This window comes from Mustelus asterias, chromosome 12 (assembly GCF_964213995.1).
Source record: "Mustelus asterias chromosome 12, sMusAst1.hap1.1, whole genome shotgun sequence".
Classification (NCBI taxonomy): Eukaryota; Metazoa; Chordata; class Chondrichthyes; order Carcharhiniformes; family Triakidae; genus Mustelus; species Mustelus asterias.
Window position 1 is genome coordinate 67,494,246 of NC_135812.1, and position 26,569 is coordinate 67,520,814.

The 26,569-nt window shown below is 42.2% G+C and overlaps 1 protein-coding gene across 2 annotated transcripts in view; it reads right to left on the reverse strand.

The window, feature by feature from the left end:
• Positions 1 to 25,465, reverse strand: part of map2k4a (mitogen-activated protein kinase kinase 4a) — a 179,693-nt gene extending 154,228 nt beyond the window's left edge. For both annotated transcript variants that reach the window (XM_078225405.1, XM_078225404.1), the window contains exon 1: positions 24,651 to 25,465. In XM_078225405.1, the coding sequence (XP_078081531.1) occupies positions 24,651 to 24,738 (88 nt within the window). In that variant the 5' untranslated portion in view covers positions 24,739 to 25,465. The remainder of the gene's footprint in view (positions 1 to 24,650) is intronic.
• Between the last annotated feature and the right edge of the window lie 1,104 nt (positions 25,466 to 26,569).

The window sequence follows — 26,569 nt, forward strand, 5'->3', positions numbered from 1 at the left end:
TTTTGCATGGGGACAGAACAAGGAATCCTCAAGTCAAATTGCCTCAAAAGTGACAACTGTAGTAAGTCACATTATGTCTTGTGACAATTTAGGACATCTATATCCTGCTGACAATTCTTACCACCAGCAACAAGGTAGACAAGAGTACCAATACTCCAGTTATCAAACCTAAATTGATAGGGCGGCACGGTAGCACAGTGGTTAGCACTGCTGCTTCACAGCTCCAGGGTCCCAGGTTCGATTCCTGGCTCGGGTCACTGTCTGTGTGGAGTTTGCACATTCTCCTCGTGTCTGCGTGGGTTTCCTCCGGGTGCTCCGGTTTCCTCCCACAGTCCAAAGATGTGTGGGTTAGGTTGATTGGCCAGGTTAAAAATTGCCCCTTAGAGTCCTGAGATGCGTAGGTTAGAGGGATTAGCAAGTAAATATGTGGGGATAGGGCCTGGGTGGGATTGTGGTCGGTGCAGACTCGATGGGCCGAATGGCCTCCTTCTGCACTGTAGGGTTTCTATGATTTCTAAATGTGCTGTTGATTGCAAGTTCATGGAAAGGATGAAATATCACCAGCTGGCATCAAAATAATTGATGCACTGAAAGTGATTCCCATTTACTGATCTTTAACACGTGCACTATGTCATTTACAGCAAGGAAAATGGCACAGTGCTAGCTCTGTCCAAAAGTGGCAACGTAATCAACCACCAAATAAGTCATTGACCTTAAACGTTAACTTTACAAATACTGGCAGACCTGCTGAGCATTTCCAATTTTTTTGATTTTGTTTCTATTTCGCAGCTGCAATAATATTGATCCAAATAGGAGTAATTGTATTGAAGAAGTGAAATTACTTGTCTTTTGGAAAGACATTTTTCAAGTTACAACCCACAGAACACAAAATAACTTACACCCACAGGGAAATACAATGTGTGCAAAACACAAGATAAGCATTGGAAATTTACACAATATCAACCTGTATTTTATTTTGTTTTATGAAGGGGGGGTTTTATTATGTAAAATTCCAGTGCCCTATAAAGAAAAACATTGCTTTTAGAAATGTACCTATTTATTGCTACCATCGTACAGTTGAATCTTTAAAAATACACTCAGCCCAGAAAAACTTCTCAGCTTTGCTGGCAACATAAGGATCAAGTCTGTTCTGCTGCTATGCCTGCCAACAGTCACCTCTACACATCTGTTCATCTCTCCTATGTAAACAGACTGTGGTCCCCTTCATAACAATCAGCACTCAACTGGCAAGGGCATTACATCCAATTATAACGACCAATAGTTTATCTACTTCCAGCATTCCCAATTCAAATAATGCATCCATAGGGCCAAAAAACCGATGCAACTTTATATTAGCTTAACTGATTCCAGTCTAAAAGTTAAGACAGCTGTACAACCACATGAAATTCCTCCATGTCAATTGCAGCAAAAATTAACAAAATCTCAGAACTGGAAAAGTATAAACATTACATGAAATGTCCTCCAACTCCATCCACAGCCAGATTAGTAAAGACTCAAGTTTAAAGACTGCAATTATTAAATCATTAACTCAGAAATTGAAACATGTCCATTAGTTGCTGTGAACCCACACAAGAGTGCGCGGATTAAGAGTTCAAGATCTCAACATTACCAAATCATTGTAAAAATACTGTATCTGTATGATTAGACTCATGTTGGGTTAAATGTACTCACATTTCAACATTCACAAACAATAATCATTCAAATTATGTACAAAACAAACTTACAAAGCAAAACAGCCCAAGACTTTTTGGAGTTGTAGACAACATTTCTCTGTTACAAAAGGTTAATCCAAGGAAGAGTTTGTGAACATCACAAGTATGAACAATCCTTTTGTATTCAAATTTTGGCCAATAATAATACAACAATTAGCCTGTCAACTGATCAATGAAATTCCTGATAAGCTAGAAACAAAACTTCTTCAACTGGATCTTTTAGTCATTTGACCCAAACTGGGAATGATATTTAGACATCAGATGGAGCATCTCACGGTGGCATGAAGTTACATTTCAGCAAAGGAAAACCTGAATCAACTGTTCAAGCACACCTCTGGTACACAACCAAAATCATCACAATCCACTAGGCATGGCAGTAGTGAAAAATGGGGTCAAAAATAAATCCAGTGATGCAAATTCAGAAAATGTTCATTATAGAAACAAACTAGGTTAAAGCTCAGGACACCAGTCAGCCTGGCGAGTCTATGTCAGCTCTCTGCAAGAGCAATTTAAGGTGTCGAGGTTGTTTCAGTGATTGTTCACCATGACTCCAAACGAAGAAAATGTCATCGATGTATCTAGTGTATAGCATCGGTTGAAGGTCCTGTGCGGTGAAGAAGTCTTGTTCAAACCTGTGCTGAGCAATTTAAGCCAGAACCACTCACCCATCCTTTCTCCCCAGCCCTGTAAATTTCTTCGCCTCAGGAAAGCCTGCATCACATGCTCAAGTAGGGTATTCCAGATGCTAACCATTTGGATATTTATGTTGGCAGAATTCATTGCCCATCCCCAATTGCCCTGGAGAAGGTGGGTGGTGAGCTGCCTTCTTGAACCGTTGCATTCCAAATGACATAGGTATACCCACAATGCTGTTAGGGTGAGCGTTGCAGGATTTTGACAGAGCAAGAATGGAGGAAGGGCGATAAGTTCCAAGTCAAGATTTGGAGGGGATTTTCCTGATGGTGGTGTTCCCATATAGTTGCTGTCCTTGCCCTTCTTAGATGGTAGCGGTCGTGCGTTTAGAAGGTGCTGTCCAAGGATCCTTTGGGAGTTCCTGCAGTGCATATTATAGATGGTACACACTGCTGCCACTGTGGAGGGAGTAAATGAAGTGCGAAACAGGCTTCTATGTTCTGGATGGCATCAAGCTTGCGTTGTTTGAGCTGCACTAATCCCAGCAAGTGTAGAGTATTCCATCACACTCCTGAACTGTGCCTTGTAGATGGTGGATAGGCTTTGGGGAGTCAAGAAGTGAGCTACTTGCTGCAGGATTCCTAGCCTCTGATCTACTCTTGTAGCCACAGTATTTGTATAGCTAGTCCAGTTCAGTTTCTGGCCAATGTTAACCCCCCAGGATGTTGATAGTGATGATAATGCCATTGTATGTCAAGGGGCGGGGTGCATTAAAAGGTAGTATTTCCTTCGTTTGTCTTTGGTTCTTTTCACAATCTTAAATCAACGTCCTATGGTTCTTGACCCTTCCGCCACAAAAATAATTTCTCTGTCTACTGCATCTATAACCCTCATGATTTTGAGCACCTGTCAAATCTCTGAACTCTCTCTTTTCCAAGGAGAACAGCTCCAGCTTCTCCAATCTATCCGCTTAATTCAAGTCCTTTATCCCTGCAACCATTGTAAATCTTTTCTGTGCCCTAATGGTTTCACCTCAAGTATGGTGCCCAGGATTGGACACAATATTCCAGCTGAGGTTGAAGCAGGGGTCTATAAAGATATATCATAATTTCCTTGTTTTGGTTTATACCTCTATTTATAAAGCCAACTATCCCATTAATTTCATAACCACTTTTAATAAACTGTCCTGTCACCTTCAATGATTTGTGCTCAAATATGCTAGTTTGTTCTTGCTCCCACTTTAGAATTGCACACTTCATATTGCCTTTCCCCATTCCTCTATCAGAATATATCACGTCATACTTCTGTGTGGAGTTTGCACATTCTCCTCGTGTCTGCATGGGTTTCCTCCAGCTGCTCCGGTTTCCTCCCACATTCCAAAGATGTGCGGGTTAGGTTGATTGGCCATGCTAAAATTGCCCTTAGTGTCCTGGGATGTGTAGGTTAGAGGGATTAGTGGGTAAATATGTAGGGATATGGGGGTAGGGCCTGGGTGGGATTGTGGTCGATGCAGACTCGATGGGCCAAATGGCCTCTGTGCTGTAGGGTTTCTAAGATTCTCTGCAATAATGGTCATCTGCTTTGTGTCTACCCATACCACTAATTTATGAATTCGGAGTCTCTCATTACCACCCCGCCCAGCTCATAAAACTTCCAAGTTTCGTGTCAATAGGTGGCAAAAGAATGCTACGGATCCCATGAAACCCATAATCGAAAAAAGCTTATCCATATTTTCAGATTTTAAGTTACAGGATTTCAAAATTAATTTTGAAAATGAATGGTGCTAAACACACAGGATTTGCTAACAAGTTACTAAGCTTACTAACAATTTAGGACATAATATAAAGCCATGTTTTACTTTTTACGAGCCAAAGACTTTGGGTACAAGCCATACAAATATCACTTTCAAGCACAACTAAAAATGATATAGCACCAAAATGCTTTACTTACTAGGAAACCAATATTAGTAAACTTTTGTCCACAGCCTATTTTTCATTTAAGCCAAGAAGCTGCAAGTGAAGATCTACAGACAGCAGATGAAGTTTCACTCAGGGTTGCAGATGAAGGACTGGCACATGTTACAAGTACCTTGCATTGAGGTATATGGAGTCATGTTTCATTACAAATGCACTTCTAACTTAAAGAAAACCCAACACAGCACAGAAATGAAAACACAGGACAAAATCATCTCAGTGGCACATCCTTACAATCTTCGAATAATTACAAAGGAAGAAGCCAATTGGCCTATTGTTTTTGCCAGCACACAGCAACAGCAACTCAGCTAGCCCCACTGTAGGACCCATTTAGAAAGAAGAAACCCTACAGTGCAGGAGGCCATTCAGCCCATCGAGTCTACACCGACAACAAACCCACCTAGGCCCTATTCCTGTAACTCCACATATTTACCCCACTAATCGTCTAACCTACACATCCCAAGACACTAAGATGCAATTTAGCATGGCCAATGCACCTAACCCACACATCTTTGGTGGGTGGAAGGAAACTGGAGCACCGAGGAAATCCATGCAGACATGGGGAGAACACCACACAGACAGTGATTCAAGGCCAGAATTGAACCCAGGTCCCTAGCGCTGAGAGGCAGCAGTGCTAACCACTGTGCCACCATGCCACCTTGCACGTTTTCTCAATTTAGGTGGTTATCTAATTTCTTTTTGAAAGCCACAATTGACTGTCTCCACCACACTCAGTACATTTCAGATCCTAACGACTTGTTGCATAAAAGTTATCCCTCATGCATGTTTGTGTATTTTGCCAATCACCTTAAATTGGTGCACTGTGGTTTGCAACCCCAATCAATGTGGATTCTCCCCATCTAATCTATATTCAGATCCCTTATGATTTTGAACACGCCCGTCAAATCAGCTCTGAACCTTTTCTTCTCTAAGCATCAACCTCTTCAATGTAATCACATAACTGAAATCCCTCATCACAGTAATCTTCCTTGCACATCTTTTCTGCACCCTCACTAAAGCCTTTTATCCTTCCTAAAGTGTGGCGCCCAGAATTGAACACAGTTGAGACTGAACCAGTGTTTTATAAAGCTCAGCATAACTTTGTTTTTAATTACATTAGGTCCATTTAAAAAGCCCAGATCCTCTGTGGACCTAAATCATTCAAAAAAAGTGAAAATCGAATTCAAGACAGTCATTATTAGTGGAACCATTTACTACCACAACTACCTTGATACTTCCTCAAATCCTGCTTCCTGTGAGGACTCTATTTCATTCTCCCAATTTCTACAGATCTTCTGTTCAGATGATACAACCTTCTATGCTAACCATCCCAGCATGCCTCCCTTTTACCTCAACTGACAATTCACCCCTTGGCTTTGTCCATTCTTTTCTAGTCCTTATTCCTTCTCTTCCCTTCCAGAACCACAATTGGAATCCCCTTGCACATTGACTAGCCTTTGTATTCAGACCATTCTCCACCACTGAGCATGATGCCACCACCAAACACATCTTCCCTTTCTCACCAGGCATTTCATGGGGATCTTTACTTCAGTGATACCCTAGACCGCTCCCCTCAACCATCCTCAACACCCACTCCTTTCTCCATGACAGTTTTCCATGCAAGTGCAAGAGATGTAATACCTGCCCTTCTACCTTTTCCCTGCTTCCCATTCAAGGTCACAGACACACCTTCCAAGTGAAGCAATGAACTACTTTTAATTTAGTATACTGCCTTCATTGCTCACGATGAGGTCGCCGCTACATCATTGGGCCGGCCAAACACAAACTGGGAGACTACTTTGCAAAACACCTCCAAGCATGACCCGAGACCCTCAGACTTCAAGCAGGTCTACAAGCTTCCAGTCATCTGTTGTTTTAATTCTCCACCTTTCTCTCACCCTAACCTCTCTGTCCTTGGTCTGATGCAGGATTTCAATGAAGCTCAATGAAAGCTTAAGGTACAGCATTTCATCTTTTGACTAGGCAATTTATACCCTTCTGTACTCAACACCAAGAGTTCAAAGATTTTAGATTGCAACCTCTGCTATTTTTGTTTGTGTTTCTCTGTTGGTTATATTGCTAGTTTCTCTTATTTCCTGTGCTTTTGAACAGCAGCTATTTAGGACCGTGCTATTCACACATCCCATAGACAAATCTATTGTTTATTTACTCATCCTATTACAACTCCCTTTAGCCCTGCACCATGAAAACTTTTTGCCATTTAATCTCTCCTGCCCTTCAGATTATCACAGAACTTCCCTTTGTTCATCTTCCCACCCTGCCTTCTTTAACTTGCTTAAAACTTATTACATTTTTAACTTATGAAAAAGCTCAGATCTGAAACATTAACTCTTTCTTCCTCCATAGGTGCCGCCAGACCCGAGTGTTTTCAGCATTTTGTTTTTATTTCAAATTTCTACATTCATAATAATAATGGGGCACTTGATCAGTGAATCAAGAGCATAATGAATGTTTCTTGCTTACTTTGGAATGAATCTGTAAAGTTTGAGCACAGATTCAAAATAAGCAGAAGCAGTGTAAATAGGGGTTTAAAAAAACGACAGCTGTAATTTACTTTACAGCTTGATACAAACTGAAAGCACATATGCTATTTTTACATTGCAACTACCAGTTGGTGCAATTTAGCAAACCCAATCATATTGTCTGGTACACACCACTTTCAAAGCAGAAAAACAAAGCTCAAGGAGAATGCTATTTAAATATCTATGCTGGTTGGTTTGAAGGCTCAATTCATTGTCTATTCTAATTTTTGTTAATCTCAAGCAGGGATATCAGCTGCCAGCTGACAATTATCCCCTGTTCCCCTGGTCACTGAGGATTGGCCAAGGAAGAAATTAAGGGGTTGTCACGACAAGGAAATTCACTTCCATGGAAGGCATGTAACAGCATAATCAGGTACACCTGTTCTACAACAGTAAAGGCAGCCTGTGGACATTTTGAACTTTCCTTGGGAGCCAAAGAATAGCAAGGACGAGGCCATACGCCTTAGCAATAGGTAGATTGATCATTGGTCCTCTTCAACAGGTCAGACTACCTGAAAATGCAGGGATTTTCGTTCCAACAGGCTGGGATGCATGTGCCAAAAAACATAGGAGCATAAAGCCATTGTGAAACAAAAACTGGACATGTGGAAGTGACACTCATTGCTGTTAAGGACCTGGAGGACACCAAGAGTAAGATGCTCTTGATATTACTCTTCGCAGTGCAGGTCTGGTGCATACCCCATTACTGGGCTGTGATGGTCACCAAAACCATCTTTTTCACTAACCATTGGTAGGAAAACACAGCGTCACTGCATGCAGAGATTCCATCAATCCTGGTATTGCAAAACTTGGGTTTGGCATGTTGCCATGAAACACTCCGTCCAATTGGACTGTGCCATACCACCCGTCCTTAGTAGAAAGGCAAGTGGTTAGGTACATTGGCCATGCTAAATTCTCTGTGTACCCAACAGGTGCCAGAGTGTGGTGACTAGTGGATTTTCATAGTAACTTCATTGCAGTGTTAACGTAAGCCTACTTGTGACTAATAAATAAACTTTACTTTTAAGTGCAGCAAAAATTTGACCATAAGTCTATCAGGCAGTGGTCTGCATGTGATGTTTTCAAGTCCCTGTGGGAAAAGGAGATGGTGGATCTTGCCAAATGTTTGCCTGAGCAGACGGTCAAAGTCCTTTGGCAGAATGCCTCATCTCCTGAAGTTTCAAATAAGCACCAAGACATAGCTTGACCTGTGGTGAGAAGGGCCTTTGCCAGTCAGATCCTTCCTGCACATCCACATCTAGGGGGGGCAGAGTGGCTAGCACTGCTGTCTCAGCGCAATTCCCGGCTTGGGTCACTGTCTGTGAGGAGTTTGCACGTTCTCCCCATGTCTGCGTGGGTTTCCTTCGGGAGCTCCGGTTTCCTCCCACAGTCTGAAAGACATGCTGGTTAGGTGCATTGACCCAAACAGGCACCAGAGTGTGGCAACTAGGGGCATTTCACAGTAACTTCATTGCAGTGTTAATGCAAGCCTTACTTGTGACTAATAAATAAATATTAACTTTAGAGTCTCACCACCCCCACATGCTGTCCTCGAGATGACTGCATCAGTAAAACAGGTCTGGAAAGATGTGCAGAGGTTTTTAATCAAGGTTTATCCTGAACAGTTCCGTTATGCAGGACACACTACTCTCGGGGCTGTTCTGAAGGACACGCATGGTGATAAACATCAACTGCTGCTGGAGGATAAACTTGGTGAAGGATGCCCTTTGATCTGCCCAAGCATGTCGTGTTCCAATACAAAGAGCTGCCAGTGACTGAGTATTGCAGACTGGCACATTTCAAGGGACTAGGTGCTGAGGAAAGCTCAGTACATAAAGGCCACTATCCAAGCCCCTCCCACCACAGTACACAAAGGGGCTGATACCCTTGGGCTATACACACCAGAGAATGTCCGACACGAAATGAAAACGCACATTGTAAATATAACCTGTAATGGCAAGCATAATGAGGCACCTCTTGTACTTATCAAAAGAAACTGATCGTTATTGCACTGTCAAACTTGAACTGTTATTCTGAATTAGCAACAGGAAAAAATTATATTGTGTGTGTGTGTGTGTGTGTGTGTGTGTGTGTGTGTTGTGTGTGTGTGTGGGGGGGGGGGGGGGGGGGAATTCAGCTGTTCGCCAAATAATTAGTTAAAATGCTAATGACCAGATGTACAATTCTATTTTTCACCATGTAATTAGATATAGAAGGTGAAGACTTTCAAGTGTTAAAATATTATTTGACAGTTCAAGTTTATTATTGTCACAAGAATACAAGTATACAGTGAAAAGTATTGTTTCTTGTGCACTATACAAAGCATACCGTACATAGAGAACTGCAACTACCCAATGTAATTCTACATACTGTCGTGTGCCTCAGTAGGGCGATTTAAGCTCCTAGGTGAATCCTGCACATACAATTTCCAAAAGGTGTTTTCTAGCTTTCATTATTATTTTCTTGTATTGATGTAGCACTCATAGGCGATGAAATTTAACTTGCTGCCCCTAAATTTACTTAAATGCACAGTAGTCTTCATGCAAGAGATCTCTCCTTAGCACCAATTATTCCTCTCTTATTCAAAAGTCGTACATCAGTTCCTACATCCAAACTGCATCAGCCAAGATCATGCGAGCTGAAGATCAAACATGGGGTTTAATGATCAGCAATTCATCTTTATCAATCAAGTCTATTCAAATCAATTCACCTTTATAAATCAAATTTTGGCAGTATGGTGGCACAATGGTTAACATTGTTGTCCTATAGTGCCAGGGGCCCGGGTTCAATTCTGGCCTCGGGTCACTGTGTGGAGTCTGCACACTCTCTTCATGTCTGCATGGATTTCCTCTGGGTGCTCCGGTTTCCTTGCACAGTCCAATGATGTGCAGATTAGGTAGATTGGCCATGCTAAATTGACCGTAGTATCGGGGGATTAACAAGGTAAATACATGGGGTTACGGGGATAGGACCTGGGTGGGATTGTTGTCGCTGCAGGCTCGATGGGCTGAACAGCCTCCTTCTGCACCGTAGGGATTCTATGAAGTCAGATGGCTTCAGAAGAAATCCTTTCATTACAGAAAAAAAAATTGATGCGAGGGAATAGAAAATGACAAACAGAACTATTCAGAATAGAAGCAATATATTAACAATGATGCTATTGGGGCTTCAAATTAGTTTTGGCAATTAATCTTTATTCATGCTTTAATGGAAACAAATAAATTTCCCCTTTCAAAGAACTGTTCGAGCAATTTGCATTTATGTAGCACCTTTAATATTGCAAGATGCTTTACAGGGGTACAAATGCGACAAAATGCACAGTGAACTAATGAAATAGGCATCAGGAGTGAGCAAAAACTTGGTCAGACGTGGGCTTTAAGGAGGGTCTTAATGAATGCCAAGGAGAATAGACGATTTATGAAGGGAATTCCAGAGATTTGGCCAAGGTGGCTGAAGGCACAGCCAATGCTAGGGCAAAGGAAAGGCAAATTAATGCACAAGGCCAGAATCGAAAGATTAGAGTTCTGTGGATTGCAGCAGGTTACAGAGTTAGAAATAGGAGAGGCCATAAAAATTAACAAAGATGGAAATTTTAAACTGAAAGCAACTAAAGACAGGAAACCAATTTAGATCAACAAGATCAAGAGTGATAGGCGAGTGGAATTTGGTATAAGGTAGGGTATGGGCAGCAGTTTATGGATATGCTGAAGTTCACAGTAGTAAAGGAGCCAGGAGAGCATCACAACAGGAGCCTGGTGGCGTGGGAAAAACAAATGGCAGTGATTATCTTCAAGAGAGTAATTGCACCATTGTCACAGTCAGTGAATGCCATGCTTGATTTTGATTAGGTCAATGCAAGTGCTGATTCAAGCACAGAAATTCGATAGGGCAATTCAAACATTGGGTTGTGGGAAAAACAATCGTGAAGCAATGAGTTCAAGGATTTAAAGGTCAGAGAATGGAGAGTGTTTTTTGAGGAGATGAATGAAAACAGGAGTTTTGAAAGGGAGAGGGACAGTGCCCAAGAGGTAGCCATTTAAAATGTCAGCAAGCATGGGGGCCAAGAAAATGGGAATGGGTGGAGGTCAAGGGAGCAGGGGAGTGGGTGTCACAGCTGGAAAAAGCTGTGAGAGGGGCGTGTTAACCGGGAGTGTCTCGGAGGGAGGTGTTGACCCGTTAGAGAAAATCTCCATTACAAGAGAGGAAGTGTTAGGTTTTTTAGGGAACATTAAAACTGACAAAGCCCCAGGGCCTGATGGCATCTATCCTCGACTGCTCAGGGAGACGAGAGGTGAAATTGCTGGGCCTCTGACGGAAATCTTTGTCGCTTCTTTGGACACGGGTGAGGTCCCTGAGGATTGGAGGATAGCGAATGTGGTCCCGTTGTTTAAGAAGGGTAGCAGGGATAACCCAGGAAATTATAGGCTGGTGAGCTTGACGTCCGTGGTAGGGAAGTTGTTGGAGAGGATTCTTAGAGACAGGATGTATGTGCATTTAGAACGAAACAATCTCATTAGTGACAGACAGCATGGTTTTGTAAGAGGGAGGTCGTGCCTTACAAATTTGGTGGAGTTTTTTGAGGAAGTGACAAAAACGGTTGATGAAGGAAGGGCCGTGGATGTCGTCTATATGGATTTCAGTAAGGCATTTGACAAAGTCCCACATGGCAGGTTGGTTAAGAAGGTTAAGGCTCATGGGATACAAGGAGAAGTGGCTAGATGGGTGGAGAACTGGCTTGGCCATAGGAGACAGAGGGTAGTGGTCGAAGGGTCTTTTTCTGGCTGGAGGTCTGTGACCAGTGGTGTTCCGCAGGGCTCTGTACTGGGACCACTGCTATTTGTGATATATATAAATGATTTGGAAGAAGGTGTAACTGGTGTAATCAGCAAGTTTGCGGATGACACGAAGATGGCTGGAATTGCGGATAGCGAAGAGCATTGTCGGGCAATACAGCAGGATATAGATAGGCTGGAAAATTGGGCGGAGAGGTGGCAGATGGAGTTTAATCCGGATAAATGCGAAGTGATGCATTTTGGAAGAAATAATGTAGGAAGGAGTTATACAATAAATGGCAGAGTCATCAGGAGTATAGAAACACAGAGGGACCTAGGTGTGCAAGTCCACAAATCCTTGAAGGTAGCAACACAGGTGGAGAAGGTGGTGAAGAAGGCATATGGTATGCTTGCCTTTATAGGACGGGGTATAGAGTATAAAAGCTGGAGTCTGATGATGCAGCTGTATAGAACGCTGGTTAGGCCACATTTGGAGTACTGCGTCCAGTTCTGGTCGCCGCACTACCAGAAGGACGTGGAGGCATTGGAGAGAGTGCAGAGAAGGTTTACCAGGATGCTGCCTGGTATGGAGGGTCTTAGCTATGAGGAGAGATTGGGTAGACTGGGGTTGTTCTCCTTGGAAAGATGGAGAATGAGGGGAGATCTAATAGAGGTATACAAGATTATGAAGGGTATAGATAGGGTGAACAGTGGGAAGCTTTTTCCCAGGTCGGAGGTGACGATCACGAGGGGTCACGGGCTCAAGCTGAGAGGGGCGAAGTATAACTCAGACATCAGAGGGACGTTTTTTACACAGAGGGTGGTGGGGGCCTGGAATGCGCTGCCAAGTCGGGTGGTGGAGGCAGGCACGCTGACATCGTTTAAGACTTACCTGGATAGTCACATGAGCAGCCTGGGAATGGAGGGATACAAACGATTGGTCTACTTGGACAAAGGAGCGGCACAGGCTTGGAGGGCCGAAGGGCCGGTTTCCTGTGCTGTACTGTTCTTTGGTTGTCTTCTTTGGTCTTTGGAAGGTGGTTTGACATAGGAGGATGCATCAGAGGTAGCTTAACAGATAGGTTCAATCTTAAATGATAAAGAATTCTTTGAGCTCCTTGCTCTTGAAGTTGGAGATGAAGGTGGAACAGAACACGGGCAGCATGTTGGCACAGTGGCTAGCACTGCTGCCTCACTGCACCAGGGACCCGGGTTCAATTTCAGCCTTGGGTGACTGTGTGTGGAGTTTGCATTCTCATGTCTGTGTGGGTTTCCTCCCTCAGTTCAAAGATGAGAGAGTTAGGTTGATTGGCCATGCTAAATTGACCCTAGTGTCAGGGGATTAACAGGGCAAATATGTGGGACTACGGGAATAGGACCTGGGTCAGTGCAGACTTGATGGGCCAAATGGCCTCCTTTTGCACTGTAGGTATTCTATAATTCTCACAGGGAAGGTACTTTTGGTATTGAAGATCATTGGTATTGAAAAACCAAGTAATAATGATCATCTTCAATCTCCATTCTGAAATAGTGGATAGTTTTGACAAATGTGTCAATGACTTAGAGGAGGGGGCTGAAGGGTGGATCAGTAAATTTGCCAAGATTGGTGGAGTAGTGGATGAGGTGGAGGGCTGTTGTAGGCTACAAAGAGACATAGATAGGATGCAAAGCTGGGCTGAAAAATGGCAAATGGAGTTTAACCCTGATAAATGTGAGGTGATTCATTTTGGTAGGACTAATTTAAATGTGGATTACAGGGTCAAAGGTAGGGTTCTGAAGACTGTGGAGGAACAGAGAAATCTTGGGGTCCATATCCACAGATTTCTAAAGGTTGCCACTCAAGTGGATAGAGCTGTGAAGAAGGCCTATAGTGTGTTAGCTTTTATTAACAGGGGGTTGGAGTTTAAGAGCCGTGGGGTTATGCTGCAACTGTACAGGACCTTGGTGAGACCACATTTGGAATATTGTGTGCAGTTCTGGTCACCTCACTATAAGAAGGATGTGGAAGCGCTGGAAAGAGTGCAGAGGAGATTTACCAGGATGCTGCCTGGTTTGGAGGGTAGGTCTTATGAGGAAAGGTTGAGGGAGCTAGGGCTGTTCTCTCTGGAGCAGAGGACGCTGAGGGGAGACTTAATAGAGGTTTATAAAATGATGAAGGGGATAGATAGAGTGAACGTTCAAAGACTATTTCCTCGGGTGGATGGAGCTATTACAAGGGGGCATAACTATAGGGTTCGTGGTGGGAGATATAGGAAGGATATCCGAGGTAGGTTTTTTACGCAGGGAGTGGTTGGGTGTGGAATGGACTGCCTGCAGTGATAGTGGAGTCAGACACTTTAGGAACATTTAAGCGGTTATTGGATAGGCACATGGAGCACACCAGGATGATAGGGAGTGGGATAGCTTGATCTTGGTTTCAGATAAAGCTCGGCACAACATCGTGGGCCGAAGGGCCAGTTCTGTGCTGTACTGTTCTATGTGTCTTGTAATGTATGAGGTACATATGAACATAAAAACGAGCAGCACTTCATTCAGCCCCTGAAGCCTGCTCCGTCATTTAATAAGATACTAACCTCAAATCTGCACTCTGCCTGCTCCTGATAACCTATCATCCCCTTGCTTACCAATAATCTATCCACACTGCCTTAAAAAAAAAGACTGTTCCTCCACACCTTTTCAGGAAGAGTGTTCCAAAGACTCCCAATCCTCAGAAAGTGTGTTGCCTCATCTCCGTTTCAAATGGGCAACCCTTTATTTTTAAAATTGTTGGGTGCTAGATGCACTCAAGTCTGCATTTCTAGAACTTAAAGGAGTGAGATGTGTGCCATACCAAGAGGAATTAACAGGATAAATGAGTGTAAAGGTTTTACTGGGGCAAAGGCAAAAGTGAGGAGGCAGTTGACAGCTGCAAAAATATTATAGCGAACGCAAGGCAGAGACTTGACATTTGGGTTTTTGAAAATACAACCATAACTTGAGTTATTTTCCCAGGATAGATGAAAAGGGAAGTGTATGCGTTTTGGTGGAGTGTAGGGTTGGAGGGAGGGAGGGAGGGAGGGAGGGGGGGGGGGGGGGGGGGGGGTGGCACGAATGGCAAGAGATACAAGAAAGTGGTAAGAAATGGCCCCGAGAGCAGATTTGCCTCATGACATTCCAAATCAAATATCTGCGAGAGAGAATGGTAATGTGCATTGAAAATGGTAATGAAGTAATCTAGTTAGTAAAATATTGCTAATATTGACAGAATGATTCAGCCTAGCATAATAGAATACAATACTTATAATTTGGATTTGGAGAAAAGTGGGAGTATGACCTGACAGCATACTGGATTTAACTAAATGACTGCTGTCACAATTTATTGTGCTAAACAAGGCACTTTGGAATTAAAAATAATCTTATTAACCGGGTCAGTCATACAAGCTAAATGTACATATACAATAGCTGGGAATTACAAAGCTGTAATTCAATCTTGGTCCACTTACCAGTTATAAAGTCTGCAAAAACTTAGTGTGGATTATGCTGGCATATGAAATCTTAGCACATCGATCTGAAATTCCTCTGCTTTGTATCAGAACAGGGCATAACAAACCTTTAAACAAATGGGTAAACACTTCTGTTGAGGTGTTGGAGAGAGAAATTTTGGAGAAACACCTTGAACATATGTATGCTATCATGCAACATAAATTCAGGCCAGAGAGGAATAGAAACCCAAGGTCGGATTACAGCTTCATACCTCACTCCAAAGAATTAAGATGGCTTATCAGGAAGACTAATTTTCCTGTAAAATTGCTCATGATAAATAGAGATTACACAATTTTATAATGCAATGCCTTTCAGTCCCAACAATAGCCCACTCTCCCACTCAGGAGTGCCTGAAATAGCCCTCCAGCAACAGGGTACCTCTCACTCTCCACCCCTTATCCAAACTAGAATCATCTGTCCTGCTACTCTTTCTAACCCAAGCAAGACCTTTTTCTCTACCCCTCAAATTTAATACCAAATCTGTTTTTCTCTCTCCTGCCAAAAAGCCCCCTCTCCCTGTCTACTCAAACGTTTCCCCAACACAAGTTGAGGGATGATTTAGAGAAGTATTTTTATAAATGTACCTATCAAAGCTGTTGACTAAATGAAGGAAGTAAACGTTCCTTTGTGCATGCACTGGAACCCCAGCTGCACAGTGGCTCCAGGGAATTATACTCCTTTACAGAGCCAAGCTCATATGTAAGCACATTTTGTTTGTTTACTTTGGTGTTCCAAACATTTGGAAGGCAAATGTGGCAATGAAGAACATATTGGACAGCTGAGGGAAAATAAAACAAGGATGAGGGTGTACTCAGAGTACAGGGCAATCAGTGGCCCAGCAGATAAATTGTCATGCTTGTGCAAGTAAAGTGAGAGATGCGGTTTATTTGCATATATCTACTTTAGTGAGCCTTACAAGCCTTATCCATAATTTTTTGAGAGTCATGAAGTGAGCAAGAATTGTCAAAGCTACATCCTTTTTGCTGGAATAAGATTGTAAAATATGTTAATAGGAAGAGGATTTCAAATAGGGAGACAGGTTTTGTATGATACACTTGCTGAATATCAAAGAACCGAGGCATTTTAATTCATTCTCAGGGCATGGGTGCTGGTGGTAATGCCAGAATTTATTAGCCATCCCATTTTCCCTAAGAAGACCTTTGTAACCTGTCTTCTAGGGGTTTGATACAGGCCACTCCAGAGGCACAAACACATTGGTGTGAAATAAAAGTCCCATACAAGCCAGAACAGATTAAGACAGGCTTCTTTCCCTGAAGGATATCAGGAAACAAGTTTCCAACTATCCAACTGCTTCAAATTCACTTTTACAGATGTCAGCTTTAAAACACAAGGAATTTAAATTCTCAAATGCAATAGTTGTTTGTATTAATACTCTCTAACTGCCCATCCAGATTTCAAGATTAAAATTGCAGTATCACTGCACAATTGCAAGTCTTTGTGTAAAAAGAAACTAATATCTACTGAATGAAGTTGACAAGAAAAATTAGAAAGATGCACTTTATCAAATTTTCTTTAACCATTATATAATAGTAAATTGCACGATGAAGCATCACAGTATACAAGATAGACTAAAGTACAATACTGATGCACAGTCCTTGAATACTTCAATGGATCTATATAGACGGCATTTATAAAGTCAGTGAAAATTTATATTTCAAGTACTTTAGATGTACACCTGATAGAAATAAACTGTAAATAGCATAGAAAAGTATCACCAATCCTTCACTGTCAAAAAAATATGGAACTCCTTTCCTAAAAATAGTGGGTGCACCTATATCAGATGGACTGCAGTGGTTTAAGGCAATGGCTCACCATCAAATTCTCAGGGAAATTAAGGATGGGCAAGAAATTTGACCTTGCTGGTGATGCTGACATCTTATGAAAGCATTATTCAAGGTGTTTTAATGCTAATGCTGAAACAGGAGTAGTGTGCAATTCTGATCTCCATATCTAGGAAGATATACTTGCCTTGGAGGCAGTACAGCAAAGGTTCACTAGATTGATTTGTGGAATGAGGGGTTGCCCTATGAGATGCTAGTTAAATTGGATCTATATCCTCTGCAATTTGGAACAAAGGGAGGGGTCGCACTGAAATGTACAAGATTTTGAAGGGTAGAAACACGAGGCAATTTCCCCTGGCTGGGGAATGAGGCCACAAGCTCAGGATAAAGGTTGATCGTATAGCATTGAGATTGAGACACATTTTTCCACTCGAGTGTTATTTTCAGAGGGCTGTGGATGTTATCGTTGAATATATTCCAAGCTGAAATGGACTTTTGATTTCACAAGGAATCAAGAGATAGGGTGAACAAGGAGGATAATGGAAGCTGAGGCAAAGATCAACCACGATTGTAATTGAACAGCAGAGCAAGGCCCTGCATGATCTACTCCTGCTCCTATTTCTTACGTTAGTTGGTTGAAAATGGCAACAGAAGAAAATTGTATGAAAATCAGACTTCATGATGCATTGCAAAAGTGGCAATTATGTTGCAAACCTAGAAACTTCCAACATATTGCGTGAAAACTTTATGAATTGTGCTTTCATATGTAGATCTTTGGATGTATACATGATAGACTTTATAAACACCTTGTATAGCATACTTGATCACACAATATAACATAGACACTGTGCTTAACCACATATTGAAAATTACTAATCTATTGCAGACCAACACTACCAGGAAAGAACACTATTTTTCAGTTGCTGCACAACTTGATCACAAAAATGTCATCAATACTTCGTTAACTACAACATACCAATTCTATATTACCTCTGCAAAATTCTAAAAAAATTGACACAAACTCACTTTACTACAAAGTTCAGCCTGTTTAGCAAGAATTGTACAGAAACACATTAAGGTGCCACTGCAGTTCTGAGACAAATGTTCTTACTGCCGTGATAACTCAACCTCAGTTCTACTTAACATTTTTAAAATTCATTCTTTAGATACGGGGTTTGCTGGCCAGGCCAACATTTATCCCAAACTCTGGTTGGTGGTGAGTCTTCTTGAACTGCTGCAGACTGAATGGTGAAGATACTTCCACAATCTGTTCTGTAGGGAAAGAGACAAGATTTTGACCTAACCACTGACAAATGTTGAAGTACATGACTTGGTAGTGGTGGTATTCTCATTGTTTCCCTTCCAGGTAGTGGAAGTCATGTGTTTGAAAGATGCCATTGAAAACATCTTGACGAAATGCTGCAGTAGATCTGAAAGACAGCAGTCAACATGTGGCAATGATGGAGGATGTGGATATTTAAAGGTGGGTAGACAGACAGCAAGCTGGTTCAGCTTAGTGTTGTGTTTCTTGTGTTGTTGCAAATGCACTCATTCAGGCCAGTGGAAAGTATTCCATCACACTTCTAACTTGTAGGTCAAGAGGTTTTGGTGAGTCAAAAGGTGAGCCATTCAGAATATCCAGGTTCTGATCTATTCTTATATCTATAACGTGTGTGGTTGGTCCAGTTGAATTTTTGATCAATAGTGAATTCCAGGATGGTGATATGGAAGAATTAAAGATCATGGGGACATAGTAGGACTCTCTTGTTGGAGTGTCATTTTTTGGTACTGGAGTGGCAAGTAAAATTCACAGTACAGATCAGCCCAAGCTTGGATGCTGTACAGGCATGGACTGCTTCATTATCTGAGGAATTGCAAAGGGAGCTGAATACTATGCAATCATCAGCAAATAGCCCCAATTCTGACATCATGATGAAGGGAAGGTTATTGATGAAGCAGCTGAAGATGGTTGGGCTAAAGATGTTGCCCTGAGGAACTCCTACAGCAATGACTACAAGCAGAAATAACTGCCTTCCTAACAACTATGGCTAACTTCCTTTGTGCCAATTGCACCTCCAACCACTGCAGTGTTTGCCCCAGCCCCAATGTCGATCAATTTCAGTTTTACTAAAGCTTCTTGCTGCTGCACTCAATCGAATGCTGCCTTGATGGCAACGGTAGTCACTCTTGTCCCACATCTGGAATTCAGCTCTCTTGCCCATGCTTGGAACAAGAGCACAAACCAAGATAAGCATCAGTGAGCAGGTCCAGTGAATAAACACCACTTGATACCACTGCTGACAATCCCTTCCTTCACATTTCTTGATATCAAGAAATAGGTAAATTTCCTGATAACATCCCAAGCTATAGTGAGGATGATCTGGGTTTCAAAACTAACCAAGTTTAGTCAGGCTGTTTTGAGACAGCTGAGACACCTGCCATTTACTGTTAAACTTCTTAATGTGGAAAATTACCAAGGTATGTCCTACCACCTACTGTCAATCAACAATTAGTTGGATTGCATTTGTCCTTCTTGTAAAAAGGACATACCTTGATAATTTTCCACATTGCCAGGAAAAGCCAGGTGTCTCGGAACAGTTTGCTAGAGGCATGGCTCGTTCTGAAACCCAGATCATCAGCACTATAGCCAGGATGTTGTCACAAAACTTAACCATTTCTTGATAACCTGTGCAGTGAACTGAATTGGGATGAAGACTAGTATTTGAGGGGGTATCTCAAGAGGCAGTGTTGACTCTTTTGGCTAAAGGCAAGTACAAATGCTTCAGCCTTGTCCTTTGCCATGAAAGAGGATGGGGTTAATGTTACGCCTCATGCACCAGTTATTTGCTTAATTCTCCACCAGCATTCACAACTGATACTGCAGAGCTTTGATCTGATCTGTTGGTTGCAGGATTGTTTATCTTTGACAATAGTATGCTACATAGCATGCATATAGTCCTGTGTTAGCCTCAGCAGGCTGACATCTCATTTTCAACTATATTGGTGTTGCATCAGGCATACTCCCCTGCACTCAGAATCCCTACAGTGCAGAAGGAGCCATTTGGCCCATCAAGTCTGCACCGATCACAATCCCACCCAGCCCCTAACCCCGTTACCCCATGTATTTACCCTGCTAGTCTCCCTGACATTAAGTGGCAATTTAGCATGGCCAATCAACCTAGCCTGCACATCTTTGGACTGTGGGAAGAAACCGGAGCACCCAGAGGAAACCCATGCAGACAACAGGGAGAACATGCAAACTCCACATAGACAGTGACCCAAGCCGGGAATCGAACCCAGGTCCCTGGCACTGGGAGGCAGCAGTGTTAACCACTGTGCCACCCTGTTCACTCCTGATTCAATCCTCAGGGTGTTAATAGGGGTTCATCTTGCTCATTTAGCTCGTTGGCAATGCAAGATCGAGGCACATTCCGGAGAGTGACATAATAGATAGCATTGGGATACAATTCTGCCAATGCCTCCACAACATCTTGTGACTGCCCAATGCTGAACTGCTATACCCATTAGGAATAAATAACTTGCATTTATATATCGCCTTTCATGACCTTATGACATCCCAAAGTGCTCTTGGGGATCTTTTACACCCACCTGAAAAGGCAGACTGGGCCTCAGATTAACTCATCTGAAACATGGCACCTCCGACAATGCAGTACTCCCTCTGGAACGCACAGAAGTGCTCAATTAATATGCTCATGTCTCTGACATGGCACACGAACCCACAACTTTCTAACTCAGATGAGAGCTCTACACACTGTGCCAAGGCTGGCACCAAAATCAACCCTATTTAGCACAGTGGCAGTGCTGTAACACATGACAGAGGTGGCCTTCGGGTGAAGATGGAAATTGGCATCCACAAGTTCAAAAAGATTAAACCTCTCTTTACGGTTGCTTAATATAACTGAGTGGCTTGCTAGGTGATTCTAGACCTAGAAGAGTAGAAGAGTCAACTACATTGGCATGGGACTGAGGTCATATATAGGCGAGACTGGGGAATAACAAGTTTTCCTTCTCTAGAGGACATTGAATCAATTGGGTTTTTACAACAACCCAACAGCTTTGTGGCCACTTTTGCTGATAATCAGATTTTAATTCCAGATTTAGTTTTCTTTAAAAATAACCAAATACAAATTCACCCATGTTACATATTGTCTTAAAATTAAGAGCTCTGACAGCAACACAAGTAAATGAAAATGGCAAACATCTCAGTACACAACACCTGTACTGATAACTATACAAAAGCCAACTACAAACAGAACATTGAATATACCACACACCCAATCATACTATGTAGGTGGAGCGCTGTAGCCACTAATTTCCACTGGGAGAAAATAACTTTCTCTATTGCATTGATTGGACACACCCAAGGATGCGAAAATGTATAACTGCCAAAAATCTTTTGCACCTATCATAGATTAGCATAATTTGCACAAGAACTTAGACTGATTTTACACAAAATTAAGATGGCAATTTGTTTCAACATTAATAAAACAGTTCATGGGAGACCTGGAAATGTTCCCTTCCTTTTCTTACTGAAATGCTTGGCAAGCTCTTGACAATGGATATTTCTACTTTTTTTGTCAGCTAATACATTATAGCTATTTTGAGGTGTTGTTTTTATTTATTAATTAGTGTCACAAGTAGGCTTACATTAACACTGCAATGAAGTCACTGCGAAAAATCCCCTGGTCGCCACACTCCGGTGCCTGCTCGGGTACACAGAGGGAGAATTTAGCATGGCCAATGCACCTAACCAGCACATCTTTCCGACTGTGGAAGGAAACCAGAGCACCCAAAGGAAACCCACGCAGACACGAGGAGAACGTGCAGACTCCGCAGAGTGATCCAAGCTGGGAATTGAACCCAGGTCCCTGCCGCTGTGAAGTAGCAGTGCTGGCCACTTATATTGGTCCGACAGATTGTCAGTTTGCAGGAAGCAATGACTCCCAAAGGTACAATATCCCATTTTGTTGTCTATGGGTTGTGTTGTAACTAAGCGTAATTCCATTAACAATAAACAAAGGGCCCATGACTCAAAACGTTAACTGTGTTTCTCTCCTGATAGATGCTGGCAGATCTGAGATTTTCCAGCTTCCTCTGTTCTTGTTTCCGATTCCAGCATCCACAGGATTCTGCTTAATTAATAAGTTTCTACACTGTCAGATTATCAAATTTACATATTTGTAATATTGAATGTATTTGAATTTTACATTTATTACTTTGATTAAATGGTTACATCACACATGATTATTCTCAGGTATGAGTTATAGAACATACTAGCCAGTGGTAGCTTTCATAATATTGGATACCAACACAAGGTAATGGACTGGGTAAACCTAAACTATTTTATAATGGGACTATCATGGTCCTCTGGGCTAGTCACACTATTGAACGCTCTAGACTAGAGAAAAGTGTACAGTAGTTGGTCATTTTGTCTATCACAAGTTGGATTAAGGAATATCTTTATTATGGAGCAAGGCTGTAATTGCTGCATTGTTTTGGAATTAATCGATGACCAAGGTCCAGTGTGACTTGAATAAAATGCTGGCATGGCTGGACAGTCACATACCAGACTGACGTACCATCACAGACCAGTCTCAGATAGAACATGGACACGTGGCCACAATTCTCACCTATTTGTTTGTTCTATAAGTCAACTCTCGTGACTACATGCAAAAGTAGGTACTACCTTTTTTCAAAGGGGGGGGTGGGGTGAACCTCAGCTGTTTAATTACCTCTAATTAATAACTGGAGCAAGGTTCAGGGAGGTTGGGGTTAAGTAAGCTGACCATATATTTAAACCATGGTGTAATGTTTAGAGACACCTCAGGAGGGGCAAAGTAAAAAAAGGAAACGTAGCTTCAAATGTAAACCAAAAGAATGGATGGTCGAGTGAATTGCAAAACAATAAATTAGTGATGCTAGTCTGATATTGTAAACTATGACAATAACTCAACCATTCAATAATATTACCAGCACAAGATTAAAGTTTACTGCCTAGTTGGCAATAACTAAGTTGCAAGTTACTTGTAATTAAGTTACAAGTTCTAAGTTTGTTATATTGTTTTCATCTTGCTGATTCTAATAAGCGAAGAGTATGATATGGCTGGGAACAGTAAAGATCACATGAATGAATAAATACAGTATTCCTTTTGACAGAATACCAGGAAAAATACCTTATAGTCTTAGCTGTAATTTTGCAGCTAGCCACCGACTATTAAACTTATAAAAATTAGCAAAATACTGCGGATGCTGGAATCTGAAACAAGGACAGAGAAAGATGGAAAAACTCAGCAGGTCTACCATCATCTATCAGGAGAGAAACACAGTTAAGATCGAGTCAAGGACCCTTTGCTGAAACTTTACTGTTAGTGGAATTATATATTGCACTGTAACCAGAGGGGGGAAATGGGGCAGTGTACAAGCATTTGTATGCCAACACTACTACACTAAGCCACAGCAAACATTCATACTAACATTCCAAAGTAATTCACTATGTTTAGCACTTTGGAATGTTTAGGTGTACAAGGTATTACTTAAATGCAAATTTATATACTTGCCCAGTGTTGTATAATCACTAAAATGGACATGTAAAATGGACATGAAATCTTTTAAGCATTTAATCTAACACCCTACAAGCTAAAAAGATTCAAAAATATTTTAGTTAACTACAATTATTCACATTATATCCCCAACTACATTCCAGCTAGATGCCAAATACAAACTTTATCACCCTCCAAAATAAATTTAGCCTTTAGTGTTACGCTCCAAGTTCATCAATGCCCTCCTTTATCTATTCTGTGTATCTACATTATGCTTACACAATAAGGCTTATTAACTTTACATAGAAAATCCCCACAGTCCAATTACTGCACCATTTTCCAAAAAGTGGAAACTGGAGCTGTAAAATAAATGAAAGCAGGTAGCAATAGCTGTTCAGTAATAACTAAATGTAACCCTGTTTAACTAAAGCCCTAATTTCAGGCAGGCACCCATTACTCTTACTACAGCAAGCCAAGAAAAATAACTATAAAAAACGATGATTGCCAGAGTAAAAAGACATATCTGAACTTAAAATACATCTATTGTTCAAGGAATTATAATATATTGCACTGTAACCAGAGAGAGGAAATGGGGCAGTGTACAAGCATTTGTATTCCAACACTACTACACTATGCCATAACAAACATTCACCCTAACGTTGCAAAGTAATTCACTATGTTAAGCACTTTGGAATGTTTCAGGTGTGCAAGCAGGCAATTATTTATTACTCAGAGTAAAAGGCAAAGGTAGAATAGGAGCCAAAAATTGAGTTTAAAAAACACATTAGTATCCTGCAATTTTGCGAATCCTGAAGGCATTAAAAAAGCTTCCCCCTTCCTCCCCCAATATTAATGATAACAGTACATGTCAAAGTGCAATGAAATTAGAGCTTGTCTAAAACACACACACTTTGCACATGTCTGGGCACAATGAAGAGGGGTGGCTTGGCCCTGGAAGCTGTTGACTGTACAAAACAGTAACTACTAAACACTCCCTTGAAAGAAATACAAGGGGGGAGGGAAGAGATCTACAATCACAGACAAACACAAGACACACACACACTATTACAGATGATAACCACTGCACCAAGACAGCGGGCGAGGTGGCTTACCCTGCATGCAGGTAGTTGTGTTTTGCTGTTGACTCTGTTGCTGCTGTGCTGAGCTGCTGGAGTTGTTGCTGTAGCTGGGAGTCGCCATTGTACAGATAATATTCCAAAGGTTGGGGGGAGAGAGGGGGGGGTGGTTTGTAGACAGGAGTGGGGGGGGGGGGGGAGGGGAGGGGGGTAGAGAGGGGGAGGGAAGCTGCAATGCAGCAACTCTCTCGCACAGTCACTGGTTTCCCTTTTTCTATTTAAAAAAAACACCCCCCCTCTCCTCCCACACACACTTGCACCCAAATAAATTTCTTGAACACTTCCACAGCCCGGCGCCGTCAACAAAAAATGGTTGAAATCCGCCTTCTGTCTTCCATATCAGAAATCCTTGGATTAGATAGTTAAAAAAAATAAACCTCTCCGGGGGAAAAAAATGTAAATTTATCTGAATTAAATGCCTCCCCAAGACGGTGAGTGAGAGAAAAAAAATGGTTTCCACAGTGAAAAGCCCACAGGTTATAGTTTCTATAATCCAATTATTATTTTCTCTCTCTTTCGTTTTGCTATATATATATATTAAAAATAAGAATTTTAATCTAGGAGCTGCCCGAGGCGCCGCCACTGCAGCCCTGACAAAGAAGCCATGGAAACCCTGCTGCTCCCCTACTCTCCAACGGCCAGAGACTCCCTCTGTGTGTGAGGGAGAGAGAGATTTTATAAATTTTTTTTACGGAAAAAAAACGAGAATCTGTGTGCGAGCCCCGGCGAAGATGTAATCACAGAAAAATTCGGGAAAATCCCATTAAGAATGCGTCTCTCCTGGCCTCACATCTGTGAGTGAAGGAACAAGATGGGGGAGGGGATAAGGGGATGGGCTCGCACAACACACACACTCACTGCGCAGGCACGCAGCCGGCTGCCATTCCCCCCCGCGGCCGCGGCGCACTCTGGGATCTGTAGTCCCGTTCGTCTGGGGAGAGCGGGAGGGCGGCGCGCCTCGGCCGCCCCAAGAACTACATTTCCTAAGGTGCCGCCTTAGCGGGGGCGGTGAGGCGAATCATGCGCCAGGCGTCAGCCCCGCCCCCTCCCCTCACGTCCTGATTGTGACGTAGGCAGCAGCCACATCCAGGGCTCTGCTGCAAAGGAGGTGGGGGGGAAGTGGGTCGATTGGTCAACTTGTAGTCTGGCGTGACTGACTCAGTGTCTAATTCCTCGACACAAAACCTTTCTGAACTGGTGTTTTTTTTTCAGTGGGCCTGTGTGCAATTTCCAAAAGTTATAAATGCACACCCAAAGCCTGAATTCACTTTTCCCCCTTCTGTTTATTTATTATTGTCACAAGTCAGCCTACACTGCAATGAAGTTGCTTTGTCCATCCTCAAACACAGAAGGATGAAAAGTGAATTCAGGCTTTGGGTGTGCATTTATAACTTTTGGAAATTGCACACAGGCCCACTGAAGAAAAAAAAGCACGGGATTACTGTGTCCAGTAATTAGATGAGTAAATCAGTCAGGCTGCAAGTTGACCAGAGACACATTGCACAAGGACAGTATGGTGGCACAGTGGTTATTACTGCTGCCTCACAATGCCAGAGACATGGGTTCGATTCCTGGCTTGGATCACTGTCTGTTCTACCCGTGTCTGTGTGCGTTTTCTCCGGTTGCTCCTTTTTCCTCTCACAGTCCAAAAGTAAAGTTTATTTATTTGTCACAAATAGGTTTACATTCACACTGCAATGAAGTTACTGTGAAAATCCCCTAGTCACCACACTCCGGCGCCTGTTCGGGTACACTGAGGGAGAATTTAGCATGGCCAATTCACCTAACCTGCTCATCTTTGGATTGTGGGAGGAAACCGGAGCACCCGGAGGAAACCCACGCAGATGCGGGGAGAATGTGCAAACTCCACATAGACAGTGACCCAAGCCAGGAAG